Source organism: Paramacrobiotus metropolitanus, unplaced genomic scaffold (genome assembly GCF_019649055.1).
Source record: "Paramacrobiotus metropolitanus isolate TYO unplaced genomic scaffold, Prichtersi_v1.0 Parri_scaffold0000117, whole genome shotgun sequence".
NCBI lineage: Eukaryota > Metazoa > Tardigrada > Eutardigrada > Parachela > Macrobiotidae > Paramacrobiotus > Paramacrobiotus metropolitanus.
Genome location: NW_026570337.1, coordinates 204,837 through 230,810, shown reverse-complemented (window position 1 = coordinate 230,810; position 25,974 = coordinate 204,837). Strand labels below are relative to the sequence as shown.

General features: G+C 46.7%; 3 protein-coding genes across 7 annotated transcripts; 2 read left to right on the top strand and 1 right to left on the bottom strand.

Moving 5' to 3' along the window:
- Nucleotides 1–1,364: 1,364 nt before the first annotated feature.
- LOC129598194 (uncharacterized) lies at nucleotides 1,365–3,440 on the bottom strand. Its single transcript, XM_055495974.1, has 4 exons — nucleotides 3,198–3,440; nucleotides 3,051–3,128; nucleotides 1,761–2,874; nucleotides 1,365–1,380 (listed from the first exon to the last, which is right to left on the bottom strand). The coding sequence occupies exons 1-3, from the start codon at nucleotides 3,319–3,321 to the stop codon at nucleotides 1,952–1,954; spliced, it is 1,125 nt and encodes a 374-aa protein (XP_055351949.1). The 5' UTR covers nucleotides 3,322–3,440; the 3' UTR covers nucleotides 1,365–1,380; nucleotides 1,761–1,951.
- A 14,639-nt stretch (nucleotides 3,441–18,079) lies between these two features.
- On the top strand, nucleotides 18,080–19,541 carry LOC129598181 (uncharacterized). Of its 2 annotated transcripts, none has more exons than XM_055495958.1 (2): nucleotides 18,080–18,278; nucleotides 18,491–19,541. In XM_055495958.1, the coding sequence occupies exons 1-2, from the start codon at nucleotides 18,104–18,106 to the stop codon at nucleotides 19,375–19,377; spliced, it is 1,062 nt and encodes a 353-aa protein (XP_055351933.1). In that variant the 5' UTR covers nucleotides 18,080–18,103; the 3' UTR covers nucleotides 19,378–19,541. The 2 variants fall into 2 exon arrangements, with proteins under 2 accessions (XP_055351933.1, XP_055351934.1); XM_055495959.1 differs by having other exon boundaries at nucleotides 18,468–19,541.
- A 166-nt stretch (nucleotides 19,542–19,707) lies between these two features.
- LOC129598179 (uncharacterized) lies at nucleotides 19,708–25,383 on the top strand. 4 transcript variants are annotated; one of them, XR_008691663.1, is made up of 4 exons: nucleotides 19,708–20,158; nucleotides 20,289–21,072; nucleotides 23,811–24,034; nucleotides 24,109–25,383. XR_008691663.1 is itself a non-coding variant. In XM_055495956.1 (2 exons), the coding sequence occupies exon 2, from the start codon at nucleotides 24,428–24,430 to the stop codon at nucleotides 25,034–25,036; it is 609 nt and encodes a 202-aa protein (XP_055351931.1). In that variant the 5' UTR covers nucleotides 19,713–21,072; nucleotides 24,109–24,427; the 3' UTR covers nucleotides 25,037–25,383. The 4 variants fall into 4 exon arrangements, 2 of the variants coding, with proteins under 2 accessions (XP_055351931.1, XP_055351930.1); XR_008691664.1 differs by lacking the exon at nucleotides 23,811–24,034 and adding an exon at nucleotides 22,058–22,190 and having other exon boundaries at nucleotides 19,709–21,072; XM_055495956.1 differs by lacking the exon at nucleotides 23,811–24,034 and having other exon boundaries at nucleotides 19,713–21,072.
- Nucleotides 25,384–25,974: the final 591 nt, after the last annotated feature.

The window sequence follows — 25,974 nt, the reverse complement described above, 5'->3', positions numbered from 1 at the left end:
CAGGGAATTGGTTGTGCAGCTCTGTATGAATTTATCTTTGTGTTCTCATCCTGATCAGGATCGTTAGGAAATCGGAATGACAGTCTTTCATCTGTTTCGTTTCATGATAAAAGGCTGTGATTCCAGTTTTCTAACGGTGAAGTTATTCCAGAAAATGTTGTGGAAGCCATCGTTGGGCAAGTTGGGAATCGTTCGCTTTTCATAGTTGAAAGATAGCTGCTGAGGAAAAGAAAGCAGCAAAGGGATCACAGATCATTCGCTATTCAGCTATCTATATAACTTGGCTTATCTGTTCCGGAAATCAGTCGAAAATTCTGAGCATTTGCTTTTGAGAATGCCTGGATGCTACATTCCGGTACCTCGTACTATCTACTTTGTATTAGCTACTCTAGTACGCCCATTACCTTCCTCGGTGCCTGCATTAATTCATATTTATTAATAACACAACCGTCCTTCTACAACGGTAAGAGCTTAAAAAAAAGAGACACCTTAATAAATTTTTTCACCATTATTTTTAATACAAAAACTACGAAAATACTAAAAGCATTGATAAACCGTTGGTACTTTTACTTTATTGTCCTGCCTGTAAACTATCCACCAACAGACATTACGTGGGTCACTCTACATTTTATAATTGTGACATCAATAACTATTTATTAAATGCGATGTAAAGATCCGCACAGCTAATTATGTACAAGCCAGTGATTTATTTCTTGCGTAAAGGTACAGCCAGAATTGCAGGTTCATGGGTTACGCTAAGCTCTATACCACGCCACGGTCATTAAGCGTTACGTGGATGTGGCACGGCTGATATGCTCGTTATATATTGATGCCATATAAACAAATTTATCGTAATATCCAAGAATTTAATCGAATTTGTTTGCCACAAGCGAAAAAAAAACGCCGGAAGAACGGATTCATACTCATTTCATAGAGGAGATGGGTTATTTGTCGCACTCGCTGGCCATGAAGACTTTCGGAACTTTCGGGTCAGATTTTGCGGAGATGCTTCGTTTTATTAACAGGAAGATACGGGACCTAAGGAGGAGGCTTCAACAACTAAACGATAAAGTATCTATTCGCTAACAGTGAAAGAAAGATTTTTCTCTACACTGCCAGTCACTTTCGGGCTTCGGCTGACATATGATTCCACCACCGTACTTCAACTCCCTAGAGCTTGGGTCTCTATATTAGAATAGCGGACGGAACGACATTCTATTTAATCGCGGATGATATTTATTTTCATCACAGGGCAAAGTCACGTAAGCATATTCTACCGGTTATCAAACTAGCATCTGTACACGATGTCGCTCAGTATCTTCATCGAGCAAATTTACCCACTGTCTTCCGGAAAAAAGCTGTTCCAACGTTTCACTCTATCTGTAGAAAGGTGTTATTATGCAGTAATGGTTGAACAGTAGCAGAACACTTTCTATTTGAATTTTCGTTCGAAATAAAATGTATGTATCTGTATTTTACGATTACCGTTTTATCGAATTAGAAGCCCAGGGTTACAAATATTACAAATGGCCCACGGGGTGGGCTCCAATTACGGGCATGGGCTTGTATTTAGGGGGGGGGGGGGGCTTCAATTTTTCAAACCAGCTTTTGGCATTTTTTAATATGGGCTTTACGGTATTTATTTAAGCCCATAGGCCTCTATTTCGAGGGGGGCTTATAACTTTCAAACCACCTTAGGGGTGGGCTCTAATTACGGGGGGGCCTGTATTGGGGGGGGGGGCTTCAAATTCGATAATTACGGTATATGCCATTTTGCAGTTACAGGTACCACCAAGAGACTTAGTCAGCGCTGCCAGTTTGGAAAGCAAGGCTATTTTGCCCCTCGATCTGTCTGAACGGTCATCTGCTGTTCGTCAAAACATTCACACAGCTCAGGACAGCTCCGATGCTGACGTCGTATCTTAAATCGTTAAGATGAAGAAAGATGCCCTCAAACGCCTTCATGACGCTGGAATTTGTGGGATTTTCTGTTTCCACGGCTCTCATCACCCGGTCCGGGACGGACAGGTACTTCCACGATGTGAAGGTAGGCCGTCTGCATAACCCACACCTCGCGCGTATAATCCGGCCGCACCCAGCACTCGATGCGCGCCGGGCGTCGCGCGTCCACTTTGGGAATAATCAGCGTGCTGGCGACGTTCCCCTGGTGACTGTACTGCACCTCGTAGGTTGACAGCGTTTCAAGCGCCTCATGGCGCGCGTCGAAGGGAACATACAGGCGAAAGTGACGCTGGTCGGGATCAGTATAGATTAAATCACGCAGCGGGTGTTTTTGGGGCGCTTCCAGCCACTGCCGGTTAAAACGCCAGATGAAACCGTGGAGCCTGTCGAAAGCCTCCAGCGGATGGGTGAAGCCGGTCCCGCAGTGGAAGCGGGCTTCTGACGCCCACTTGACTGTGACGTTGGCCATCGGGAGTGGGAAGATTTCGCTACGGGTGGGCGCCACCCGCAGGCGGAAGGCCTGTAGCCGGCAGAAGCGGGACGGATCATCCGGGCAATTATTTTGGCACTCCACGATACCTCGATCGCTCCAGCTGAGGTTCTTCATCATCAGCGTGGCGAAGGCTGCCGTTATGTTGACAGCGTGACTGACGTCGTAGGCGGCGGTGACGTTAATGCCGCTGCTTCGGACGACAGCCAGCACTTGGCCCTTGTGAACCCAGACTATGGTCGGCGTCTCCGTAGTGTTGGGTGTCAACTGCAGGGGACAGTGAAACGTTGCCGCTTCGCCTGAATTCGTCTGCACGACGGGGAGGTTGTCGATGGTGATGCTGGATGCCTCCTTGTTGTCCAGTGGCAGATGAATCCGTCCGTTCACTGGATGACGCGATGCGTCGTTTAGCAGTTTGTCCACTAAAAAGATTAAATAAACACGGCAAGTACATCGGAACGCAGCCACGGTAATAAAATACGCCATAAAAGTTTTGTGTCATTGGCATAGAACACTGAGAACGTATCAACGACACAAGGAAGCTTAAGGAAGTAACGACGTAATAAGGTATATGTGCAGTGATTATGGGAGCACTCACATCGTGCAAATGTACATTCCCAGCTGTCATCCAAGCAATACCGTATGCTGGTCCTGGACACGCTCCCATTTTTTTGTACTGTGCAAGCCATACAAAAATCAAGGAATATCGAGATCAGTGCTATCGCATACAAAATAAAGGCCAAACCTCGCGGGACTACGATTAGAGGCAGGCGTTGGCTGCAGAGAGCGGTGTAGCGCACGGGCCGCCTCGTGCGACTGGGACCGGACCAATCAAACGCAGGTGACGCCGATAGATGCCGTGATGCCATACAGCACGATACATCCTGCTCGACGGTCGTGCTGGCTGCGATTGGCCAGCGCGTTGCCTTGTCCGTTGTCCGCAGTTCAATGTTGAAGGTACTGCCGCAGTTGCAGATAAGGACATAAAAGTTTCACGATTGCACGGCAAGCGCTTATCCAAACGCTGTACTATGTATAATCATGATGAGGTTCGCAGCCTATCGCAGCGGCGCTGCAACTTAAACAAGTAATAACTAATGTAACAACTAGCAAAACGCATCACTAAGCAACCGCGAGTAGAGGTCGCTGCAGCGAAGAGCACACGGAGTGCGGTGATCTGACCCAGGCCCCAGTTGGATATGACAGTGGCTCAGCCGGAAATGCTTAAGCCGCAGTAAAGCCGGCGCCGAACGCCCGCAACTGCCACGCAGCTTTTGGGAAGGGCTAAATTTCGTCGACACTATAGAACCACTATAGAACCATAAGTGAATCACGTCCTAACTTGGACATTCTCTCGAGAAGGTCACTAACTGGAAACAAAGATCAAACCTCCCAGCGCTGCAACAGCTACAGGAAAGAAACGATATCTATTCCCTGCAACAGAGGCGCTTCCGGTATGTTCCTGTGTGGAAATCTCTGCTAGGTGGACAGTATTGCCAGCATTCTCACGCTTCCACTGACATGCGATTCGGCCAGCACACACCAACTCGTGTTTCGTGGGTCACCGCTTCCTTCTTCTTGCATCGGATAGCAGAGTGGACGGCAGCAATTACCGAGGGAAACCCCCGAATCTTTTAATGCGTACTGATAACGCTGCTGCAGGGGAATAACGGGAAGATGGCGCAGTAGCTTGCAACCCTTCAGGGTCGCTTGTAACGCGGCCGCGCTCTACCTGTACGTGAAGTGGTTGGGATATGTACGGTAGATAGCCCTGCATGCTAAACATTTTTCATCTGCTACGATCATTCTTCTACTGAAATCCAAGCAAATCCCAACTGGAATTACTGGCGTTACGTCGGATGCGCCGAATGCCGACAGGAGCCACCAACGCCGTTGCGGCTTTGTGCGTCGAAAATGCAATGCGGTGAACCATTTGCAGAATCAGGATTGCTATAACGTAACGGCCTTATCAACCCCGCCAAAAAGGTCTGTTTATGCTGGCATCAGATGGTTTGGCAGGGCTGTCGAGGAGGTGAAGCAGCCAGGCGCTCTGCAAGGAACAATTATCCGCTCGCAATTTTTATTTGGAGTCCCGGTTTGTAATTTTTCCATCCGCCTCATCATGACGTGTGCACTGATAGGCTTACTCTCGGAATACCGTAAAATCTGATGTTAACGCCCTGGGCGTTTATTTTTTTGAGAGGCTCGGGAGGGGGCGTTTAAAACGGCAGGGGGCGTTTATTACGGGGGGGGGGGGCGTCTAATTTTTCAAATGAATAACACGCTCAAGATGTGTCAGTTTTAACGAGATTATTATGTATGAAAATTAATGGAATAATTCAGAAACCAAGACATCAGTTAGAAAATCATGGTTTAAGAGTGTGCATTAGCTAAATTAGCAAGATGTACCACTAAGACCGTACCGATATCAGACTAAAAAAGGGCAGCGCCACAAATTATTAGACGCCCCGGGGAGATAATTTCGGGGGGGCTTTTATTATTTCGTGACCTACAAGAGGGGGCGTTTAAAACCGCACGGGGCGTTAATTTCGGGGGGCGTTCTTATCGGATTTTACTATAACGGCAGAACCGTCACTGGCAGTTTTACTGGATTGCCGTCGGTGGATAACGTCCGTTAACCCGTTGCTACGCACCGGGTCATGCCACATCCGCATTTAATTGTTCATGCGTTATACAAGTACTAGTAATACGTACTCTCACTCTTATACCAAGTATTAACCCACGGATTTTTGGGGCCGACACAATGCAACGACCGCATAAAATTATAATCGCTAAGTGTGTCGGTAACAGTGGCACACGAAATGCCCTTTCTCCCACATTCCCCAATCCCGGCAGTTCGGAAAATCTGCGGCTTGGCTGGAAGACCCAAATTTCGTTAACGCGTAACCTGCACATAGCAACAGTCATCTGGATATGGATCAGTTATCGTTGCGGTCTGGCGTGCCCAGTGCACGATGCTTGCCGATATCAGAGCTGCGATCCCACATTTTTTCACTGTAAGTCACCCCGAACAGAACCACAATGCGATTGAATACTGCAACGTTTGCCATGCAATCATAAAATCCCTTTATGGTGATTTTCCGGCTATCCCACTTTCAAAATTATGACGGAATATTATTCGCATTAAAGCGATGCTCTTAAAGCATCTCAACTGGGACTGCTTATGCAGTGCTTCCAGGGAGCAAACGACTGTTTTGGTTGGAAAAGGATCTAAGTTCACTAATCAGCTATTTTGCGCTTACGAGAAATGAGAATACCAGTTCACTGTGCGGCCAGATCGCAGATCGAAATTTATTAGAACGTCGCGTACAAACGGAAAAAAAACGAAGACGAAAATCAGTTTTAGAAACTGGTTGGTCAGCTTCCGATAATGTTCGCACTTCGCAGTTGCACTGCGCTCATGGTAAGCTGGTCAGAACAGATAGCTACAACGTGATGAACCGCTTAGACAACATTCATCCAATTTAGCATAACATAACGATGACCTTTAGTGGACGATGTGATGAGCGAGGCGGCTCGGCAGTAGAGGTCTCAAACCGTACGAAATTTTCTTACGATTACGTACGGTTTTACCGTAGCGCTTTACGGCTACGGTGCTTTTACGGCAGCCATGTTCTGCATCTGTACGGTTACGGCACAAAAATTTTCCAACCCATTACGGTACGGTACGGTAAACTACGGCATGTTTATTTTTTAGTTTTTTTCGACATATGAAACGTTCTTTTCGACATATTCTAAAGTTGCAAATAACTTGACTCAGCATACCGAGTTAAAACATTGTGCAGTTAAAATGCGTCAGTCGAAAGCACCATATCTCGATATTGAATTAACTAACAGGTCAGGCTAATACGAATTGCTAGTACGTGAGTGGATTGAAAGAATTTCTTCAGTTAAGGACTGCAATAACTGCAGCGTTTTTAATGAAGTCAGCAACGGTGATGGAGCCAGTGCCCAATGGCCACTCGCTTACTTTACATGTGAATTCGCAACCAACTTCATTGAAACTGTTGTTTACCTTTTTATTTAAAAAGTGCCGTGCCGTAACTTACCGTAGAAACATTTCATCCGGTTACGATATTACCGTAACTAGTTTATATACGGTTAAGTACGGTAACTTTGTTACCGTACTCATTTCTTATACGGATCCTTACGGTTTGACCGTACCGTATACCGTATACGGTGTTGCCGTATACGGTTTGCGACCTCTACTCGGCAGCCGATCGACGGACGAATTCATGTGCCCCTTCCACCCTCGCTGCGCTCCCTCGTCACCCTGGAGAAGTACCCGGTGGTCCGTGCCAGTTCCGGCGGTGCGGCGACCTTTCACTGCAGTCCTTTGCGGATCCTCCCCAACGCTAACGGGAGCAACGCCAACGAAACAACCGTTTTGTGGGGGCAGAACCAAAAAATGCTGGCGGCACTCAACAGCGACGGGCTCTATTTCAATTACACGGCCTCCGCCGATATCCAGCAAACAGTGGACTGGGCGGCCGCCTCCGCCACGCTGACCATCCGCAACGTCACCTGGGCGTCACGCGGCCTGGTGGCCTGCTTTCAGGAATGCGAAGCCGACCCCGAGTATAAGTACTGCCCGCTGCAGTACTTCCGCTTCCACGTGACGCCCACCGCCAGCGAACTCTTCCTGGCGCCGCTGATGAACATCACAATCATCGGCTCTGATGAGGCGCGCTTCCGGTGCGCCACCAGCCTGACACTGCCAACCGATCCGTTTCACGCTCGGATGGGCTTTATCTGGCGCTACAACGCGCAGTGGCTAGCGGCGCCCCGGTACCACGCTCTGGAGCCCTTCGTGAAGCCGGTAGCCACGCCTCCGCCACGGCGCCCCTCCCCCAAGCATGTCCCGCCGTGGCTGCGGGACCGCATCCCAGGGGAAACATTGGCGGAATACAGGATTTTTGAAAATAACACCGCCGGCGACAATTTCACCAGCACGCTTGTCTTCCCCACTGCTCAGCTGCAGGCGTCGACATTGGCGCGGGTGGAGTGCTGGGTGCAGCCGGATCATCAGCGGGAAGTCTGGCTAAGGCAGACGGCGTACTTGCACTACATGCCGGCAACAGAATTGCTCAGATGGCTGGCTGCGAAAACGGTTACCTAACCGACGCTTCTTTTGGAGGCTTAATATTATTATGGGGATCACCGATGGATAATACCTACACGCACATACAGTAATAAACGAAGCATTGCTCACAGTGCTCACCCTCATTATTATAGGTGGCATGATAAACAGTCACATATGCATATTTAATCGGCATTCGGCATTAAGTTTTGACGGAAGTGTCGCGAATGCTGTGCTCCCAGGCTCCCAGCACGCAGCAGGCAGCTATATATATGCATTTCAGCCGACCACGAGGAAGACATCGTCCAACGTAAGAATATACCCGAGCTTACCCGATTTACCGTAATTTCCATCAAGGTGACACGTTTCAGATTGTGTTCACTGGGCATAATGATTACTTTTCTAGTACTCTGTACTGATGTTTCGGCTCCTGATGTTTCCAGTTTTATGTATTTGCTATATTATCCTCTCCTCTATCCTGTATGGCTGTATCCCGCACTGAGATCTAAATAAGAAAAGAGAAACAGAATATATCTAAAAACAGCACTTAATGCATAATACCTAAGCAGGTGCCTCTTTATGAAAAGGAAGTAAACATATATTTTTTAATGGTTTGAAGCTTCATACATTCACGGTAGGCCAACAACACTACTGTACTCACTAGGCCCGATCAATCCTAGCAAAACTTTTCGAGAAAAATATCGCGAAATAAAATGTGAAAGCAGTATGCGTCATTGTTGGATGACGCACTGCAAAAAATGAGAGTGCGTTGGACCAGTAACAAGCAGTGGATCAGCAAATGAAACGCTAGCACTGACTGCTAAATGAATCGTTCTGCATAAACACAAATGAATTTACAATTAATGCAGGGCCGCAGACGCATATTAATTCGCATGCAGCATGCTTGGTGGTAATTATTGATTAATTTAATAATAATTGGTAACTTTACTGACTAATGTAATTCGGAATTCCTAATTACTCAGCGTAATTAATTAAAGTAATTAGACTTAATTACGCAGTAACGCAACCTAAATAACACTGCTGATATAATTCACTAATATTAATCCTATAAGAAACACTAATAATAATTACTTTAATTAATAATCGTAATTACTAAATTAGCAATCAGTCTAGTACTAACAGAAACTTTTAAGCTAATGGGACCGATCACTAATAAAAAAACATTAATACTCAATTACATTAATTTTTATTAGCTAACAAAATTAAAACGCTTCATCATGTTACGGGTGACCATTGTGTAATGCTCTGTTGGCTATGCTGAACAACGGAGGTGAAAGTGTGTGTGAAATAGAAAACGCAGCTTCGAAGCTACGTTTTGTAATTCATCTGTGGATCACGTAGCGGACCAATGAGCGCAGCCGTTAGCTTTCGGCTTGAGAATGTTGTGGTGACTAACTCGCGTTATCTTTCACGGGCGCGCAACGGAGCGTTGTGCCCCACTTCAGACAAAACATCAGCAAAATCTTTACCCAGGTCTGATTACAACTACTGCTGTATTAAGACTGAAAAAAAAACAACCAAATTCACTTTTAACAAATTTATTCCGTCCTGGCAAAGTGCCCAAAACTGCTGCTGCGTTTCCCTTCATAATCGCCAAACTAATACGCTGTATAAGGAAAGCCGTGGATCTACTCTCGCCTGTTTTTTCCCTTATGAGACGTCCAAAGAAGCTAACCATTTCCTTAGCACCTTCTCCTAGGACTCCCATCGTCTCCACAGCAAACGGATAAAACAAATACTGATCGCCCAGGAATCGGTAGTTAGATCGTTTTCGGTTTTCCGCTTGACGAGCCGCTGCTCCAGCCGCTTTAGCCGATCCTTTCAGGTACGACTGAGCCAAAGTATCTGCACACGTAGCGTCCCATACTAGTTGCTTTCCGTCCCGAACGGGAACCAACGTTGCACCATCAGGCCTTTCGCCGTTATCTCTCAACATTCCTTTTGGTTCCAGTTCGCAAGGAATTCCTGCCGCGAAACAGCCACGGTCAAGGATGGAGTTAAGTTCCACGTGCTGACTCCATCTACCTTGGTTGTACAGGCATGCTAAACCATGGTGGCCATCCGGAGTTACTTGAAAACCACACCCCCGGCATTCATGGGCTGCCACCACTGGCAATCCAAAACGCAGGCCAATGGCGATTCTCACTTGGTCATCATTCAGGACGGTTCCAAGGCAAGCGGCCGGTAAGGCGTGTACCCAGGCTGCAGATTCTTTTTCAGTTGCTGCCAGCAGCAGGGCCATTTCCTTCTCGTTTCCGCTCCTAATAGCTTGCATGCGTACCCGTGAGTAGTTCATCTCTACCACGGCCCAGTCCCAACTCTTCTGGAATTTCCTGATTCCCTCCGCTGGTTTTTCACAAAGGTACCGATCTGTCCTGTCTAGGAAGTAAACAGTGACGAATATCGCTGTATGCGGATATAAAACTGGAAAAATAATACATTAATAAGTAAGAAAAGTGAAAATTGTGTCACGATATGTCGAAAAAAAACTGAGGTAATACGGACAGTTGACAACTTGACAGTACAACAATGAACAAACAATAATTGTAACATTAAAAAAGTGCAAATCGCCGCGCATATTCGTTTTTGAGCGCTTAAAGGTGCTAGCCTGACGGTGGCGGAAAGGTCACATAATGCAACTGAATGTCCATTGACAGCATTGCGCAATTCAGAACGCCTCACAGACTCATAGTACAATCCTAGCTGAGAAGAGCTATCAATATCAAAACCCATTTCCGCCTCGCGACCGGTATTCTTGGTTACATTACTTACTATTTGAGGGAGCAGTTAAGCAGCAGTTGAGCCGATTGGTTCAATGACACACCACCACTTTGCATAGATTACCTGAATTGGGACAAAACGTTTTCTAGTGGGCTATAACAAGAGTTTGTACACACCCACATCATTAATCCACGGACGTGAGAGCATCCTGAATAATGAAACAGTCAGCACGAATTCACATCAAAAAAATGTAAGATGTCTACACTCGGCAAGATGCTGTTTGAGAGGGCACCGGAGAAACGGTCCACTCAGTTTCTGAAGCAGAGAATCAGTGTTGCTTTAATGCGAGGTAGTGCTGCCTGTGTACAGGAAACTTTTTTATCGGTAAAAAGCTGGACGAAGTGTATTACGTACTGAAGCGATTTACTGTGTAAAGAACCGATTATAACACACCAGGAGGGTAGCGAAGCACCTTAAAGTGCTGATGATAGATGACTAGCACGAAGCGTAAACGTAAAAAGTATGAAGCAAGAAACTGAACACGTTTACTTATGTACACATATGTAAACGTATGTATGTAATGGTAAATGTGTATAAGTATACGTATGCACACATTTGCCATACATGTGTTGCTTTGTCCCAACTCATGAACTCATGCATACTCTCCCACCTTGAGTAGCAACAGTGAGTTTGAAATGGCTTGCTATCTAAAACAAGGCAAAACACCGATTGGTTCATCAGTACACCATCTCCTTGAAAGGACACAGTGATTTCACAGTGACGAGGGGGATGTACATATTTGAAGCCGGCACGTGTGGCGCACAAGAACAGCATTCAGCTTCCTGTGGGCAAAAACTTCGCTGTTTTCTCCTTCCCTTGGATGCTTTATGTGCGGTAGCAATTACTGTGGAAAACGCCCTCAAGATATTATATTATGCCCCTTTTTTTTGGATGCGGTACGTAGACAAATGTCAGAGTTATAGCTACAACTGTACGAATTTTGAAACATTCAGGCATATTATTATATTCTGCAGGTGCTTATCATCCCCTCTTGCCCAAAAATAATATGGGGCGCTGAAGTCCATCAATACGACTTTTTCGCGATACTTGTCGCTCTCCGTATGCTTCGCGCCTGTTGTAAGTCTAAAGCGTTGTAAAAAACAGTGCTTCTGTACTTTGCAGCTATCGGCTATCGTAAGCCTTAAAAGCATCAGTTGTTTGCATAGAAGAGCGACTGTAAAGTGCATCGTTGTTACCGTAATTATCGAATTGTTAGCTCATTGCAACTGAAGCTTACTTGTATTTCAGGATTGAGACTTCCCCAACACACCATGGAAAGCAGTGCCGAGGATGGGTTTTTTCGATTTTTTCTGCAAACCATAGGCGTCTTTACGCTTTCCGTTTCCGTAATGATGTATTACTGCGAACGAATCCACACTGAAAACACTCAAACACCATTGTCATAAGAAATTCGCGACAGTCGGGAAAGAAATCAAGCGAGTAAAGTTTTCTCAGAGATCGAAAGCGAAGTAAATGTTTCCTACCGGTAAAATAATCGACCGGAGCGTAGCAAAGGTCCTCTTAATTCAAGACCAGTGCATTCGTTGATTTCTGCCCGTTACGGAAATTCGTTACGGAAGTGCGTTACGGTAGTAACAGTATGACGTCCCCGCAGCCGACAACAATGATGTCATCGCTGGCCATCGTAACGTAATGGGCCTATAGAGGGGCACTGCAGCCATTGATTTCTGTCCGTTACGAAACTGCGTTACAGTGCGTCACGCAGCTGACCAGTATGAGGTCATGGCTGACTCAGTCTGACTGCTGGGTCACAGTGGATTCATACAGCGATACTGCAGCGCTTGATTCTGCCAGTTCGTTACGGAATTAGTTACTGCAAATAGCCGCCATGATGTCATTGTCAGCAGTTATGATTTTTGTCCGTTACGCAAGTAACGAAAAACTGTCGATGTACAAACACATCTCAGGTATTTGCGTCACCGGCAATAATATCTCCTCTGTGACTGATAATATCTCTATATAATATCTCTCTCCAGAGGAGATATAATAATATCTCCTCTGGACTCCTCTGGAACGGACCACGGCAAAAATATCTCCTCTTACAGTTTTTCGTGCCTCCTAATAAGACACCATCGCTGAAATAGTAACCTTTTGGTGATAATCAGTGACATCTAGGAGCTGCATGATAGCACCTCGGTAACGTGATCCCTTACTTATCTCTATCCATTAGAAGGTGAAAACCCATAGCTGCAGTTCCATACCCGCGGTTATTACTGCCTTCATGAAATATTTTTAAAATATTTATACCGTTTTGTCTCTAAAGATAATAATTTTTATCCAATATTCGGTAAATTTGCGGCTTTTCCTACCAAATAGTTTAGGTGACCACTCCGTACACACCCTTTCATTCCGTGCACAGCCTTTTTGCGCTACCTTTCATTGCGTACACAACTTTTATTTTTTTTAATTTTTTCCACAGCAGAATTATTTCTGGAACTGCCGTTTTTTCGTTAACGGCAGTTATTGCTACATTTTTCAAAGCATCATCGGCAGTTACAAAATCGAATTCTCGTGAGAGAATAATTCTAGGCGCCCTTGTGCCGGTTTTTCTTCGCAGGGTTGGACAGTGCCGCTTTTGAAGGAGCTGTAAGAAGTTGCCGCGGGGTCTTTTCCATACAGGCAATCTCTGCCACGAACGCCAACGCGTAAAACGCGCAATCTCAACCGTTTTTTTTTATTTTGAACAGCAACGTTTTTCACCCTAATCTCTGCAAGATCTGCTCCGTAACACTTGTATATTTCATTCTTCCCCTGCCACATGAGTTATTTGCCGACGCTGTCATACACCAGGACGTCTTCGTCGGAACGGTCCCATGATGTTGCAAAAAAGTAGTAATATTTTTTTTGTAGTTTTGCGTTTCTGTAGTATTACAGATTACAAGTATTTAAGTACAATATATAAGATATCTGAAGTGCAGTGGACTCAAATGTCTCTTCCAGTACGGCGGGGAGGTTTGGGAACGCGCCGCACAGAGACATTAGCTGTTTGTGCCTATTTGGCATCGGTGTACTCTGTGCAGACCATCGTTTCTGAATTTTACCAGTCAACTGAAGAGTGCCTAACGAGAGCAGCTATGGAGTCCTGGCTACAGCATACGTAATGCGAGATCCCGGCTGATTTTATTCGAAAGTTTCAGTACGCATGGGATGCACCAATGATTGAGCGGGACATTGCCATGCTGATGTTGTGTACAGAAGGAAAAGAACGTGACAGGGCGGTTTTGCTGTCTGCACTTGACAGAGACTCTGGCGCCTGGTTGAATGCGTTGCCCGCTCCATGCTTGGGAACGTCCCTTAGAGACGACGAGGTCAGAATCGGTGTCGCATTGCGGTTTGGATTGCCAGTTGTGGTGGCACACAACTGCATTGCGTGCGGAACTCAAGTAGAAACTAACGGGCACCACGGGTTATCCTGCAATAAGTCAACCAAGGGACGATGGGCGCGGCACAAAGAAATGAACAGTATTGCAAAGAATTGTTGCGAAAGCGCCGGTTTTCCTTGTCAGCTAGAACCGACCGGCTTATCGAGCACAAACGGAAAAAGGCCCGACGGGATGACACTGATTCCTGTCCGCCAAGGGAAGCCGCTGGTGTGGGATGTAACCAGTTGGTGCACGGTCGCAGACTCGCATGTCACCGGCAGTTCGAAGAAATCTGTACACGTGGCTCAGCTTGCAGAAAATTCTAAACGGCGGACATATTCGTTTTTGGGAAATGGATACTTTTTCTACCCTTTAGCGATCGAGACGTTGGGAGTATTTAGCCCCGCTCTGAGTGAACTGTTGCGTTTCATGGGCCGTAAAATTCGTGATTTAACTGGAGAAGCGCGTTCTACTGCTTTTCTTAAGCAGCGCTTCAGTCTCGCTGTTGTAAAAGGAAATGCCACGGCTATCTTGAGCACGTTACCTTTTAATCCAAGAGAAGATAGAGATTTTGGTTGTTTTTTTAATGTTTAAATTTTAACTATTAAGTAGTGTACCGGCGCTCGCACTCATTGTTATCGTGGTGGCTATTGCCCATTAAAACATATGAGTACAATATATATAAATATATATAAAAGTTTGGTAGTGCACCGAGTGAATGGTAGTGCGCAAAAGGTTGTGCACGGAATGAAAGGGAGTGCAAAAGGTTGTGTACGGAGTAAAAGGGTGTGAAGAGGTGTGTACGGAGTGGTCACCAATAGTTTAATAAGAGTCCTGACAATATCTCCACTTCCCGATCTATCAATTCCACTTGTGCAACCTAAGTAACCCTGGGGTTTCGTTTCAGTTACTGTATGTTTCATGCCAAAATTAGTGTCCTGTTGGCAGCTTATTTTGTCTCCCTTCTTGACCACTTCTTTCAAAACGATATCTCTTAACCGATTCTAGCACCAATGGGGTTTTTATAGGACAAACAAGTTTTAAAAAGACGTAAAGAACATTATAAAACTATTTTTGTTAAATCACACAATGTTTAAATATAAAATTTTAAGCTCTATCTTTTTTATTTAATGTCAATCTCGGTAACTTCGGTTAGCCGTAACTGTCAACACTTACCAACCCTTTCTTAAAAACGTTCTTAAAAATAAACGACAAACTCGTTTCATTTGACAATTTTTTCGTAGTGGACATTTTGTTCAAGCCTCGCTCCGGTCTGCCAATGCACACCAACGTGCATTTTTCCAGTTATAACATTTTTTTATCGTACTGTCTCGCAATAATTACGAACATGGTGCAGCTACGGTGTAGCTCTAGCACGCGTCCGTTGAGTGAATGGGCAAATGGAGCCGTGATTCTGGACCTCAGAGTCAATCTTGAGTCTTGACAAATCTTGATTCTAGCTCAGTTCTAGATTCTGCGCGCATATTCCGTCTTACACTTAGTACTGAGTAACCGGATGTTAGTATGACCTTCGTTAAGCAGCTAGAGATACTGCCTGAGCGGAAGTCGTGTGGATCAGCAAGTCCACCAGCTTATAATATGGTGTAGCCGACAAACCTTATCTGTTTTACTTCGTTATTTTGCTACAGTAGTGTATTGTGTCAATAATACCGTTTTTTTGTAGATCTCCTTAACGCACGGTTTCCGTCGGTTATTCACCTTGACGCTTTCAGCTGGTTGTAAAGATAAAAGTCTTGTCTTTCAGAAGAGGGCACTTTTATTCCAATTCTAAAGAAGAATTTATTCAAATTTAAAGAAAAACGAAAGGAATAGCAGAACCATGCCCGGTGTTTGTCATGAACAGTACACCCAGAGTAGAAGAGCATATCTGTATAAAAGTTTGAGCGAGAAACAAATCAAAAGAAACTTGAGTCAACAGGCAGTATTTTCAAAGTAAATTTACGTTTTAACACACAGATATTTTAATTTTATTCAACGGCAAAATTTTACGGAGCTCTGTGAAGGGCATTACAGGTTATAGGTGTGCAAAAGTAAAACAAACCTGCAAAAAGCCGAATACTGCGGCAATGACAAAACACTGGGCCGATCCGATTCGACAGATGGTATTGCCGCAATGCAAAATCCTTACCAATTATTTCCCAAATAACCCAGACTATCATCAGCAACCCATCAATATCTCAACAATGGAGATCCAAAAGCTGCCGGAGTTCCGGCAAGACCGTCCGTTTTTCCTCCGTGGCCGCTGGTTGGAAAAAAATGTGTTAGAACTGACCTTTGTAGCCGCGCACCTATGGAAAAAGTTGCAGATGGTTCCCTGCTTCAACTTAAACACCTACTGTAGTCGAGGCAGCGTATGGCAGTCGTACTCGATATGTAAATGGCAGATTATGAGCCAGAGTAATTCCCTTCCACAGGGAATATGACATCCACCCACAGTTAAACAGGAGAAAATGTCCTGTGTAATAGCTGTCTGAAGAAATTTCTGCAGCGATGATTATGCAAACGTCGGTGGCGTACAGCGTCAGCACGATAACAAAAAATTTCACGAAGACCGTCCACAGTAACAGGGTAGCGACGAGTGACGGTGACGACCGGTGCTCCGGCGCTGTACCAGCAGGAAAAACTGACACGTTTCGTACAGCACCACAACACCGGTCTAATGTTACGGACAGTAGATTGATATTACTACTTTTGGGCGGAGAGCGAAGCTAACGAACAATTTCTCTACAAAACATTTAACAAATTCCATTAAAGATGGACAATTTAATCACACATCTTACTCTGAAGGTTCCTCTAAACTTCCCTCTAAGGATTGCATTTCCATGTTTTTTAATCTTGCGCATTTAATAATACCCAAGCTTTGTAAAAGCACTATGCTAACCCAAGCTTGTTTGAAATGGAATGTCCTGTTTTTCACGACGGTTGGTGCTAGGAACTTCCGCCGGTGAGAGTGCTGAGTACGTACTGTAGATGCCACAAGTAACTAGTAAGTACAACTAGGAGTAACAGCCTCAAATATTAGCTGACCGCTTTTAAGAAATTTAATATACGAGGTGTCACATACCCTTTGTGGCGGGTGCCATGACATGAACGCTAGTTTGCAGCACATTGGCAAAGTCGAAAACAGAGGCAGCTTATCTATAGCCGTAAAGCAAACAATAAAAGTAAACGCATCTCCTCTTTCCACACGTATTTCCATCAGGTGGTGTCCGGATCATTCCAAATATACCATGTGCTTTATTGAAATTTTGTCATTTATACATTGGTGTACGAACTTAGCTAGCCTTTTGAAATATTTTGCAACGATACCTGGATAGATATACATGGATTTGGTATAGTTCACTCGGCGTTTTCAAGATTTTCTCGGGCCTGCTGCGGACGAATCATGACAATGGCCAGGCTATTCACCGCTATCGAATGCGGGATGTCGTTCGTCCAAGCCGAACAGCCCATGCACTGGTACGAAGAAGTGTACTGCGCGTCGTCGTACCAGTTCATGGGCTTTTACGCGTTACGTATACTGTGACTGCTGTGCCATTTCGACAACGGAATCCAAATTCATCGTTCTCGGAATATCGTTCTTCTACTACTGTACATATGTAATATTTTATTCCAGTACGCCGCCTGCGTTTTTGATCGCCGTAGTTTTTGTTGAGGCTATTAGTCTCGCAGCGGGACGACGGGAAAACATAATTTCTCTATCTGTCGATTCTGTAGAGCAACGGGATTTTTGTTGCTCCAGAATGCGACCGATAGACAAAACATTTTCCTTTATGACAAAAGCATGCGGGAAGAACAGTTTATATGGCGAAGAAATGTGTAACCATGTGAGTATTATGAGAACATCATCTTATCTAGAACTACTCGTAAGGAACAAAAACCGAAATAATACCCAGCTGGAGTTTGGTTTTATGTCGGATAAGCCGAATGGCAACGGGAGCGACATGTGTCGTTCGAAAATGTACTGCCGTGAACCATTCCCAGAATCAGGATTTCTATAACGACCTCACCAACCCCGCCAAAATGTCTGACTACGCTGGCGTGACATGTTTTCGCACGAATGTCGAGGAGAGGAAGCAGCCAGGTGGCCGGGAGTGAAAAATAATCCGCTCATAATTTATATTTGGATTCCCTGTTAGTAATTCTGTCACTTGACGCATACAAATCTAACAGAAGAACCGTCCCTGGCAGTTCGACTGGATTGCAGTTGATGGGTACCGTCTGTCGACCCGTTGCTACGCACCGGTTCATGCTACATCCGCATTAAATTTTTTGTGCGTTATAATAATATCTTTCTTCTATAAATACTGTAAATGCATCTACGAAGTTTTTAGGTTAGACACAATGCAAGGAGCCAATCAAACTGCAATCGCCAAGTGTTTTACGGGAAGATCAAAATTTACGGGTAACTTATACATGGCAGCAATGATCTGGATGTGGACTAATTATCGTTATGGTCTGGCGTGCTCAGTGCACAATGAATGCCGTTATCAGAGCTGCGACCCCACGTTTTTGCACTGTGAGTCATTCGAGCAGAGCGATCGATCGAATGCAGCAAGTTTTCCATTCGAGCATAGAATCACTCAAATGCGGTTTTCTGATTATTCCTAATACGAAATATAACGGGACATGATTCGTATTAAAACGATGCTCTTAAAGCATTTTAACTTGAACTGGTGAACCGCTTAGACAAATTCATCCGCTTTAGCATAAGACAACGATGACCTTTAGTGGACGCGGCGATGAGCGAGGCGGCTCGGCAGCCGATCGACGGTCGAATTCATGTGCCCATTCCCGCCTCGCTGCGCTCCCTCGTCACCCTGGAGAAGTACCCGGTGGTCCGTGCCAGTTCCGGCGGTGCGGCGACCTTCCACTGCAGTCCCTTGCGGATCCTCCCCAACGCTAACGGGAGCAACGCTAACCACACAACCGTCTTATGGGCGCTCAACCGTAAAACGCTGGCGGCACTCAACAGCGACGGGCTGCGTTACAATTACACGGCATCCGCCGACATCTCCCAAACGGTAGACTGGACGGCCGCCTCCTCCACGCTTACGATCCGCAAAGTCACCTGGGCGTCACGCGGCCTGGTGGCCTGCATGCAGGAATGTGAAGCCAACCCCGAATTTGATTTCTGCTCGCTGCAGTACTTCCGCTTCCATGTCGTGCCCACCGCTAACGAGCTCTTCGTAGCGCCCCTGATGCACAACGTCACGGTGGCCCCCTTCGAGGAGGCGCGTTTCCGCTGCAACACCAGCTTGGTTGCTCCCACCAACTGGTTCCATATTCGCATGGGCTTTATTTGGCGCTTTAACGCGCAGTGGCTGGCGGCTCCCCAGGCTCACGCGCTGGAGCCCTTCGTGGGGCCTGTAACCACGCCTCCGCATGTCCCACCGCCGCTGCGGGACGTCCACCGGATGCCCGGGGAGACGCTGGCGGAATACAGCGTCTTTAACAACGGCACCGATGGCGGCCATTTCTCCAGCACGCTCGTCATTCCCCGTGTCCAGCTGCAGACGCCGACACCGGCGCGGGTGGAGTGCTGGGTGCAGCCAGATCACCAGCGGGAAGTCTGGCTAAGGCAGGCGGCGTACTTGCATGTCCTACCGCGGCTGTGAAAGCTCTTCTCATCATCTGACCGCCACTCTTGCTGCCTGCTTGATGATATAATGTAATATAGGAAGGCTTTAGAAATAAACTACGTTATCGTTTGTCAGTTATCCTACTTTTACAGTGCAAAAAGCTTTTTTTTCGGCCTAGGACTAGAGCGCAAATACGTAAAATGAATAAATAACGAAGAATGCGAAATGAGTCAGCGAGTCTAATTCGAACCCTATCTCGCTGCGGTACGGCTGCTGCACCGCACCAGCGCACGCTGTGTACCGAGCTTTCTCGACTTTCCCTTATCATTACTATTAGCACATTATCACTTCCACGGACTCACTGAGCAATTAGTGGACGGATTTTCCGTTCCTCACCATTATCTGTCAGTGTGATGCTAACAACAGAAGAAAGACAGCGATGCAAGATAGCGAGTTGTTCTAGTTCGTCGTGCTTTATACTGTATCTGCATGTGGTGAATTAAACTGCACTGCCATAATACATACAGATACATGTACAAGCTTGTCCGGTAATTTCCTACGTAAAGGTACAAACAGCACATATTTAGCGCTGAGTTTGTCCTATGGCAATTGCCATTACACTACGTCGTAAATTTGTGTATTTCGCTGTATTGATTCGTAAGAAATTACCGGACAAGCTTGTACCTCGGCTGGCGATTTAGCAGACAGTCGGATTCCGGGATGCGGAACCCGTGTACAACCGCGAAAATCCTGGCGCACGTTTGCCGATTACCAATGCTCAACATCCAACGGCAGTTTAAATTCCTTAGCAGCTGAGGTTTGCAAAATATCATTGGTAGCAAACGGTGCGCTCCAGAAGGCGGCATGCTAAACATCGGTGGCAGCGATTAAGTCTAGCGACGGCGCTCTGACCAATTCCAGAAAAAAATCTTTTGCTTTATTCACAGGAGCTCCCAGGCCAAGCAAAATCTGTTGCTTTACACCCGTCCTAGCTTTATACATCTCTTACCTGTTACGCTACCAATGCATTTCTACGAAGTAGAAAAAAGATGGCACCAATCGCCAACACGGCGTGTCTACGCGTGGAATGCGGTGGACGTGCCAATGAACGGTCTGCTGCAGCACGGTCACGTCATCGGCCTGGAAGACACTGCGGACGCTGCACCACGTCTGATCGTGGATTTTGCATGCCCGGCGCAGAACGCGGTGTTGGTCGAATGGGGGACGGTTTTCGCGTGCTCGGACCAACGGGGAGCTGAAGAGCAGTGGACGAACCAGCTACTCACAGCAAAGAACCAGTTCTGCAGCGATCCCGCCGATGTGCAACTGCTTCTACGCACACATCCCGGTGGTCCATGGGCGTGGTTTCCCGGGAAGCTTTTGATAGCCGGGTTCGAGCCACACGCGGAGAATAACACGGAGGCTCGCCATTACGCGTTGGTAGAAGTGCTACTAGCCGGGCAACGTATCCGCGAGATCCTGCCTCGCTCGCAGATCCGCGTGCCGCCGTCGGAGGAGGAACTCCAGCGCCGAGTTCTGAAGCCGGGTCACTTTGTCCACAGAACGTGCACGGCGTCCGCTGAGTATTGGGCGCATCCTTGGCCGCACCGAAGGCGCTGGTTCCGCTACGCGTTGGAGGAAAGGCATCGTTTGCGCTGGCTGTCCTTCGTCGACAACGAAATAACCTTTCTGCAGCGAACGACTGAGTCGCCGGTGGTGGATGCCGATACGGTAAGCTTTATGCAGCCAAGCGCCCTCAGTTCTTAAAAAAATCATCTCACATCCATACCGTGCAAATGTGTATTGTGCATACATCTACATACGTACACGCATATACACACATAGAAAATCTATTTATATGTGCGTATATGTACATACCGTTGTCACACATCTGATAGGCAAGCTTATCGGCAGTTTTACGCGAACTTCATTTCGCCTGGGTAAGAATCAACATAATTGCCGTAAATCGGCATCCAATTTTGCCGGTACTTAACTGCTTGATTTTTTCAAAACTACCAAAACATTTTGAAGTAAATCAATCCAAATGGAAAAATACATCCAATTAAGTTCGATGCAACTGCTAAACAAAAAAAAGCTTTTAGCACGTTGGACGTGCTTAGCTCAAGAATCCTCTGTAGAAGGGCTTGATCAGCTCATTCTCTTTACGGATTCGCATGCGTTAATGGGTTTTGTAACTTCTATTGCGTAGAAAAAACTGATGAACCTTGCTGAGATTAACACATTTTTCGTACCACCAGCAATTAGCGACAGTCAAGAAAGAGAATAATTATGCAAGCAAAGTTTTGTCAGAAATCAAAAGAGAAGTGATGTTACAACAGATCAAAGCAATGTTAACACAGGCGCATTGCTGCACAATAATATTGCAGTAAAACCTGGGTAATCTGAACACCTCCGGTTCCTTCAATAGCGTTCAATGTAACCATCTGTTCAATGTTCGCAGTAGCTTTTGCAGTATACGAGACGCGCCGGTTCCTACACGGGCGTTCAATTTTCGCAGTTGTTCAATTTTCGCGGTTGTTCAATCTCACCGAGTTTACTGTAACATTTACAGCACTGAGCCGTTAACTAAGTACCATACAAAAGTCTATTTTTGCACCTGTGTACGTATGTCTTTCCGCCACTAAGTTTTCAAAATTTCCACTAAAATCGTCAGAAACGAGACTTTTGCTTATTTTTGTACGTATTACTGTATTAGGTAGCCGACTGCGCGTGACCGTCAGCTCCGCAAACCTCATACATGCTATACAGTGCTTAAAACAACTTGCGCGATGCCCGGACGGGGAAAGCAGCGGTCGGACTTGCTAGCGGTACAACTGGGACTGGAGGGAGTGCGTGAATTTGCAGTCGGTGCATCCCGATTTTAATTATACAATAGTAATAATAATGGGTTGAGTGGGTTCCATCGAATAGCCCTCCACTGGCGGCGCCCATTCAATCAAAGAAAGGGGAAAAGTGCGGCTGGGAAAGAACCGAAGTCATGTTCGTGTATTCTACACTCAACTACTGTATCTGTTTATGCGACTGCACCAGCCAGTACGAATACATTATTTGCCTGGGCCCATGTTCTTCGAAAATCATTGCACTGGAAATGAAATCTAAGCACATAGGTTTAGACAGTCATATGTACAGTTACTGTCACAGCCATTTAGCGAAGCAGCGTGAACGCCGGCAGTACATCGCAGTCGCCAGAGAACGGCGGTCACAAAAAAGCACTCGTAGTCCGCCTCCTTGAGCCACACCACGCGCGTTTTTTTCTGGCCGCCCCGAGCCCTCGATGCGTGCACTTGCGTCGAAGGCCTGTACATTGAGCAGGACCAGTGTGGTGGCGCGACGGTTCACTGAACTATGTTCCACTCCATATTAACACCCTACCCAGCATCTTAATGTCAGAGGGATCATAAGTGTCTGCGAAAGTTTCACTGGTTGGTCACTGGTGGTGTGTGGGTGGTGGATTCTGATGGATGTGGATGAAATTGGTAGTCTAAGCAGGGCGCAATTGGAGGGAAAACGAGAAACGGCTGGAAAAGGCGCCGATGGGGGCATCGAACCCCGGCTACGTCGTTAGATCCGCGTAGGCAGTACCACTGCACCACGGCGCAATACGTTGAAATCCTTTGAAAGATTTTGTCGCTGTACGTGAGCCGCTTCCCGCTTCACAGTAGCATATACCCGGTCATTTTTTAAGCAGTTATATAAGAATGCCAGATGCTCACTTTTGCGCGAAAGCACACTCCCAATGCCGATCTGCGCAGACCTGGGTCTGCGTTTCACGCACTCTGCCAGATCTGTGTACTGGGCAAGCCAAAAACGGAAATGCACAGATGGGTGCTATCACAAACAGAATCGGCGTCCACCCTTTCGGGCCATCAAAACAACGCGTTGGTCGCAGTGACGTCCAGGAGCGGACCAATCATCCGTTCGCAGTGATAGCCGCTACTTTGGTGCCACAGAGGCAACTCTGGACAGGTTGACCAGAATTCCCAGCAGGAAACAGAATGTACAACTGTCGCGTTGAGTGCTCGTAACCAGCACCTTGCCTTGTTTGCAGTCCCGATGTGGTGTTCTAAACGTGCTGTGAGAATTGCAGTTAAGCGCATGATAAAACAAGCATGCAAGGCAAACAACTGAGCAAACCGTGCGCTTGAAATTGCAGTACCGAACGTAGCCGAGTGTGTAGACTGTAGAGGTTTTGCTAAGCAACTGCGCCGCATACATTAACCCGGCATGAGGCTGCATCCTGTACAGCTAATGATTAAATACGCTGTTAAATAACTGACGTGCTCCGTGCCCTCGGTTTTCGGTAGACTGATAAGTGTTTCGCTGACAATCGCTGTCACCAAACCTGATCTTGCAATCAGCCGCTTGCTCTTGTTCGGCATTTTCAGTTTGACACATCCATCCATTTCCGTGACTGTGCGATGTATATCATATATTATACTGTCCCGCAGCATCCTTGTATGCCAGTATTTTGTGTCGCTGAAACCTGACCTTTTCTGACAACGAGATGCGGCTGAGATGGATAAGGACTCTTGTCGGTCCAAGTGTGCCGCAACCGTGTCGCTTTTAATTTACACCATGTATTTTTTGGACTGTTCCTCATCTTCCGCCTGCTTACCAGATGCTGTTAAGAAGGCCTGCCGCAGTGCCACCTGCCGATACAGCATCGCCACCCGTCAGTTTACAGCTTTAGCCTCTTTCATCATTACGATCATTATTTACGTAGATCATAGCCTGTTTATCTTGCAGTGGAACGAATAATCCAGGAAGCGACGCGCAATTCGTCCAGTGACAAGATTCATCTCGTGTTTGAGCGTCCGGCACCGAGCGCCAAACGTAAAATGATCATAGTGATACGCGCCGACTCCGGCGGCAGCGCCAGCTTCCGTGCGCCGTGCACAACACGACCTTCAGCTATCCGCAGCACTACCCGGACATCTACTGGACGCATAACAAACGCTCCATAGCCTTCATTAGCGGCTATCGCCTCGGCAACGCCGGCATCTTCGACCTCTACGTTGGTGCATGGTCCCTCCCATCACCGACGTCCGACCTCGCCGTTGCTACCATGACGCTGACCCTGAAGAACGTCGCGTGGAAAGACAACGGCGACGTGGTGTGTTCCCAGCCCTGCTACCTGCCCCCGCCGGTGAAGCCTACACCCCTCCCCATCGTCACCGGGACTGCAAATGGCGTGACCTTCTGCGCGGGCGATCACCAGTACTTCCGCTTGCAGGTCTTCCCCTCCGCCAGCGAACTCTTCCCGGTTCCCATGTCCAACGTCAGCGTCCGTCGGAAATCGGACGCCCAGATCGCCTGCGTCGCCAACCGTCTGGAGGGAAACAGCCCGGCGTTTATTTGGCGTTTCAACGGCCACCTGATCGCCGCTCCCGCGGGTCATCCCATGCAAGCTTTGGTCCGAATTCTGGTGACCCGTCTCGGGAAATTCGCGCCGACGCAACACTTCCCTCTGGCCGGCATCTCCAACGCGAAGGAGTTCAACTTTGGCGTCTCCTACAGCTACACGGTGACGACGGTCACCAGCACGTTGTCCATCAGTAGCGTGGACTTCCACACGTCGGCACGCGTGGAGTGCTGGGTGCGGCCCGATGAGATTCAGGAGGTGTGGCGCCGGCAGACCGCGTTCCTCCATGTTTCAACTATTCCGGCGGCTTAATCTGCATAACGGGCCGCTGACATCTGTGCAGCGTCGTTTCATCTGACGTCTCTCATTGCACTACTGCTGATCGTATCTGGACGTTGATCTTTTATCGGTGACATGTTAATATGTGTTGGACCTGTTGGTCATCTCCCGGTTTTCCTTGTGTTAGTCATCTCCTTGTAACAGGTTGCGATTCGGATGTTCAGCGGTATAAAGAGGCGCTGCGTATCGTTACTGCAGTCATTATGTGCTACTTGATTTCTGCTTGTGCCAGGAACATACGGATACGACTGGTTTGCGGAATTATTTTAGCTTAGTTCTTGGTGCAAATGTTTTGCGTCCAGAATTATATAAAATGCTACTGACAATCAAGCTGCTTGATGAAATATTTATTAGGCAATAACCACCACGATAACAAAGACTGCAAGCGCCGGTACACTACTTAATATTTGAAATTTAAACATTAAAAGAACAACCCAAATCTCTATCTTCTCTTGGGTTAAAAGGTAACGTGCTCAAAACAGCCGCAGCATTTCTTTTACAACGGGGAGACTAAAACGCTCCTTAATGTAACCAGTAGAACGCGCTTATCCAGTTAAGTCTCGAATTTTACGGCCCATGAAATGCAACAGTTCACTGAAAGCGGGGCCAAATACTCCCAACGTCTCTATCACTAAGGGATAAAAAAAGTTTCCATTTTCCACAAACGAATATGCCCGGCGCTTGGCATTTTCTGCGAGCTGAGCCACGTACGTATCCAGCTTTCTTCGAGCTGCCGGTGACATGAGAGTCTGCGACCGTGCACCATCTGGTTACATCCCACACCAGTGGTTTCCCTTGGCGGACTGGAATCAGCATCATCCCGTGGGGTCTTTTTCCGTCCTTGCTCGATAAGCCGGTCGGTTGTAGTTGACAAGGAAACTGGCGCTTTCACAACAATTCTCAGTAATACT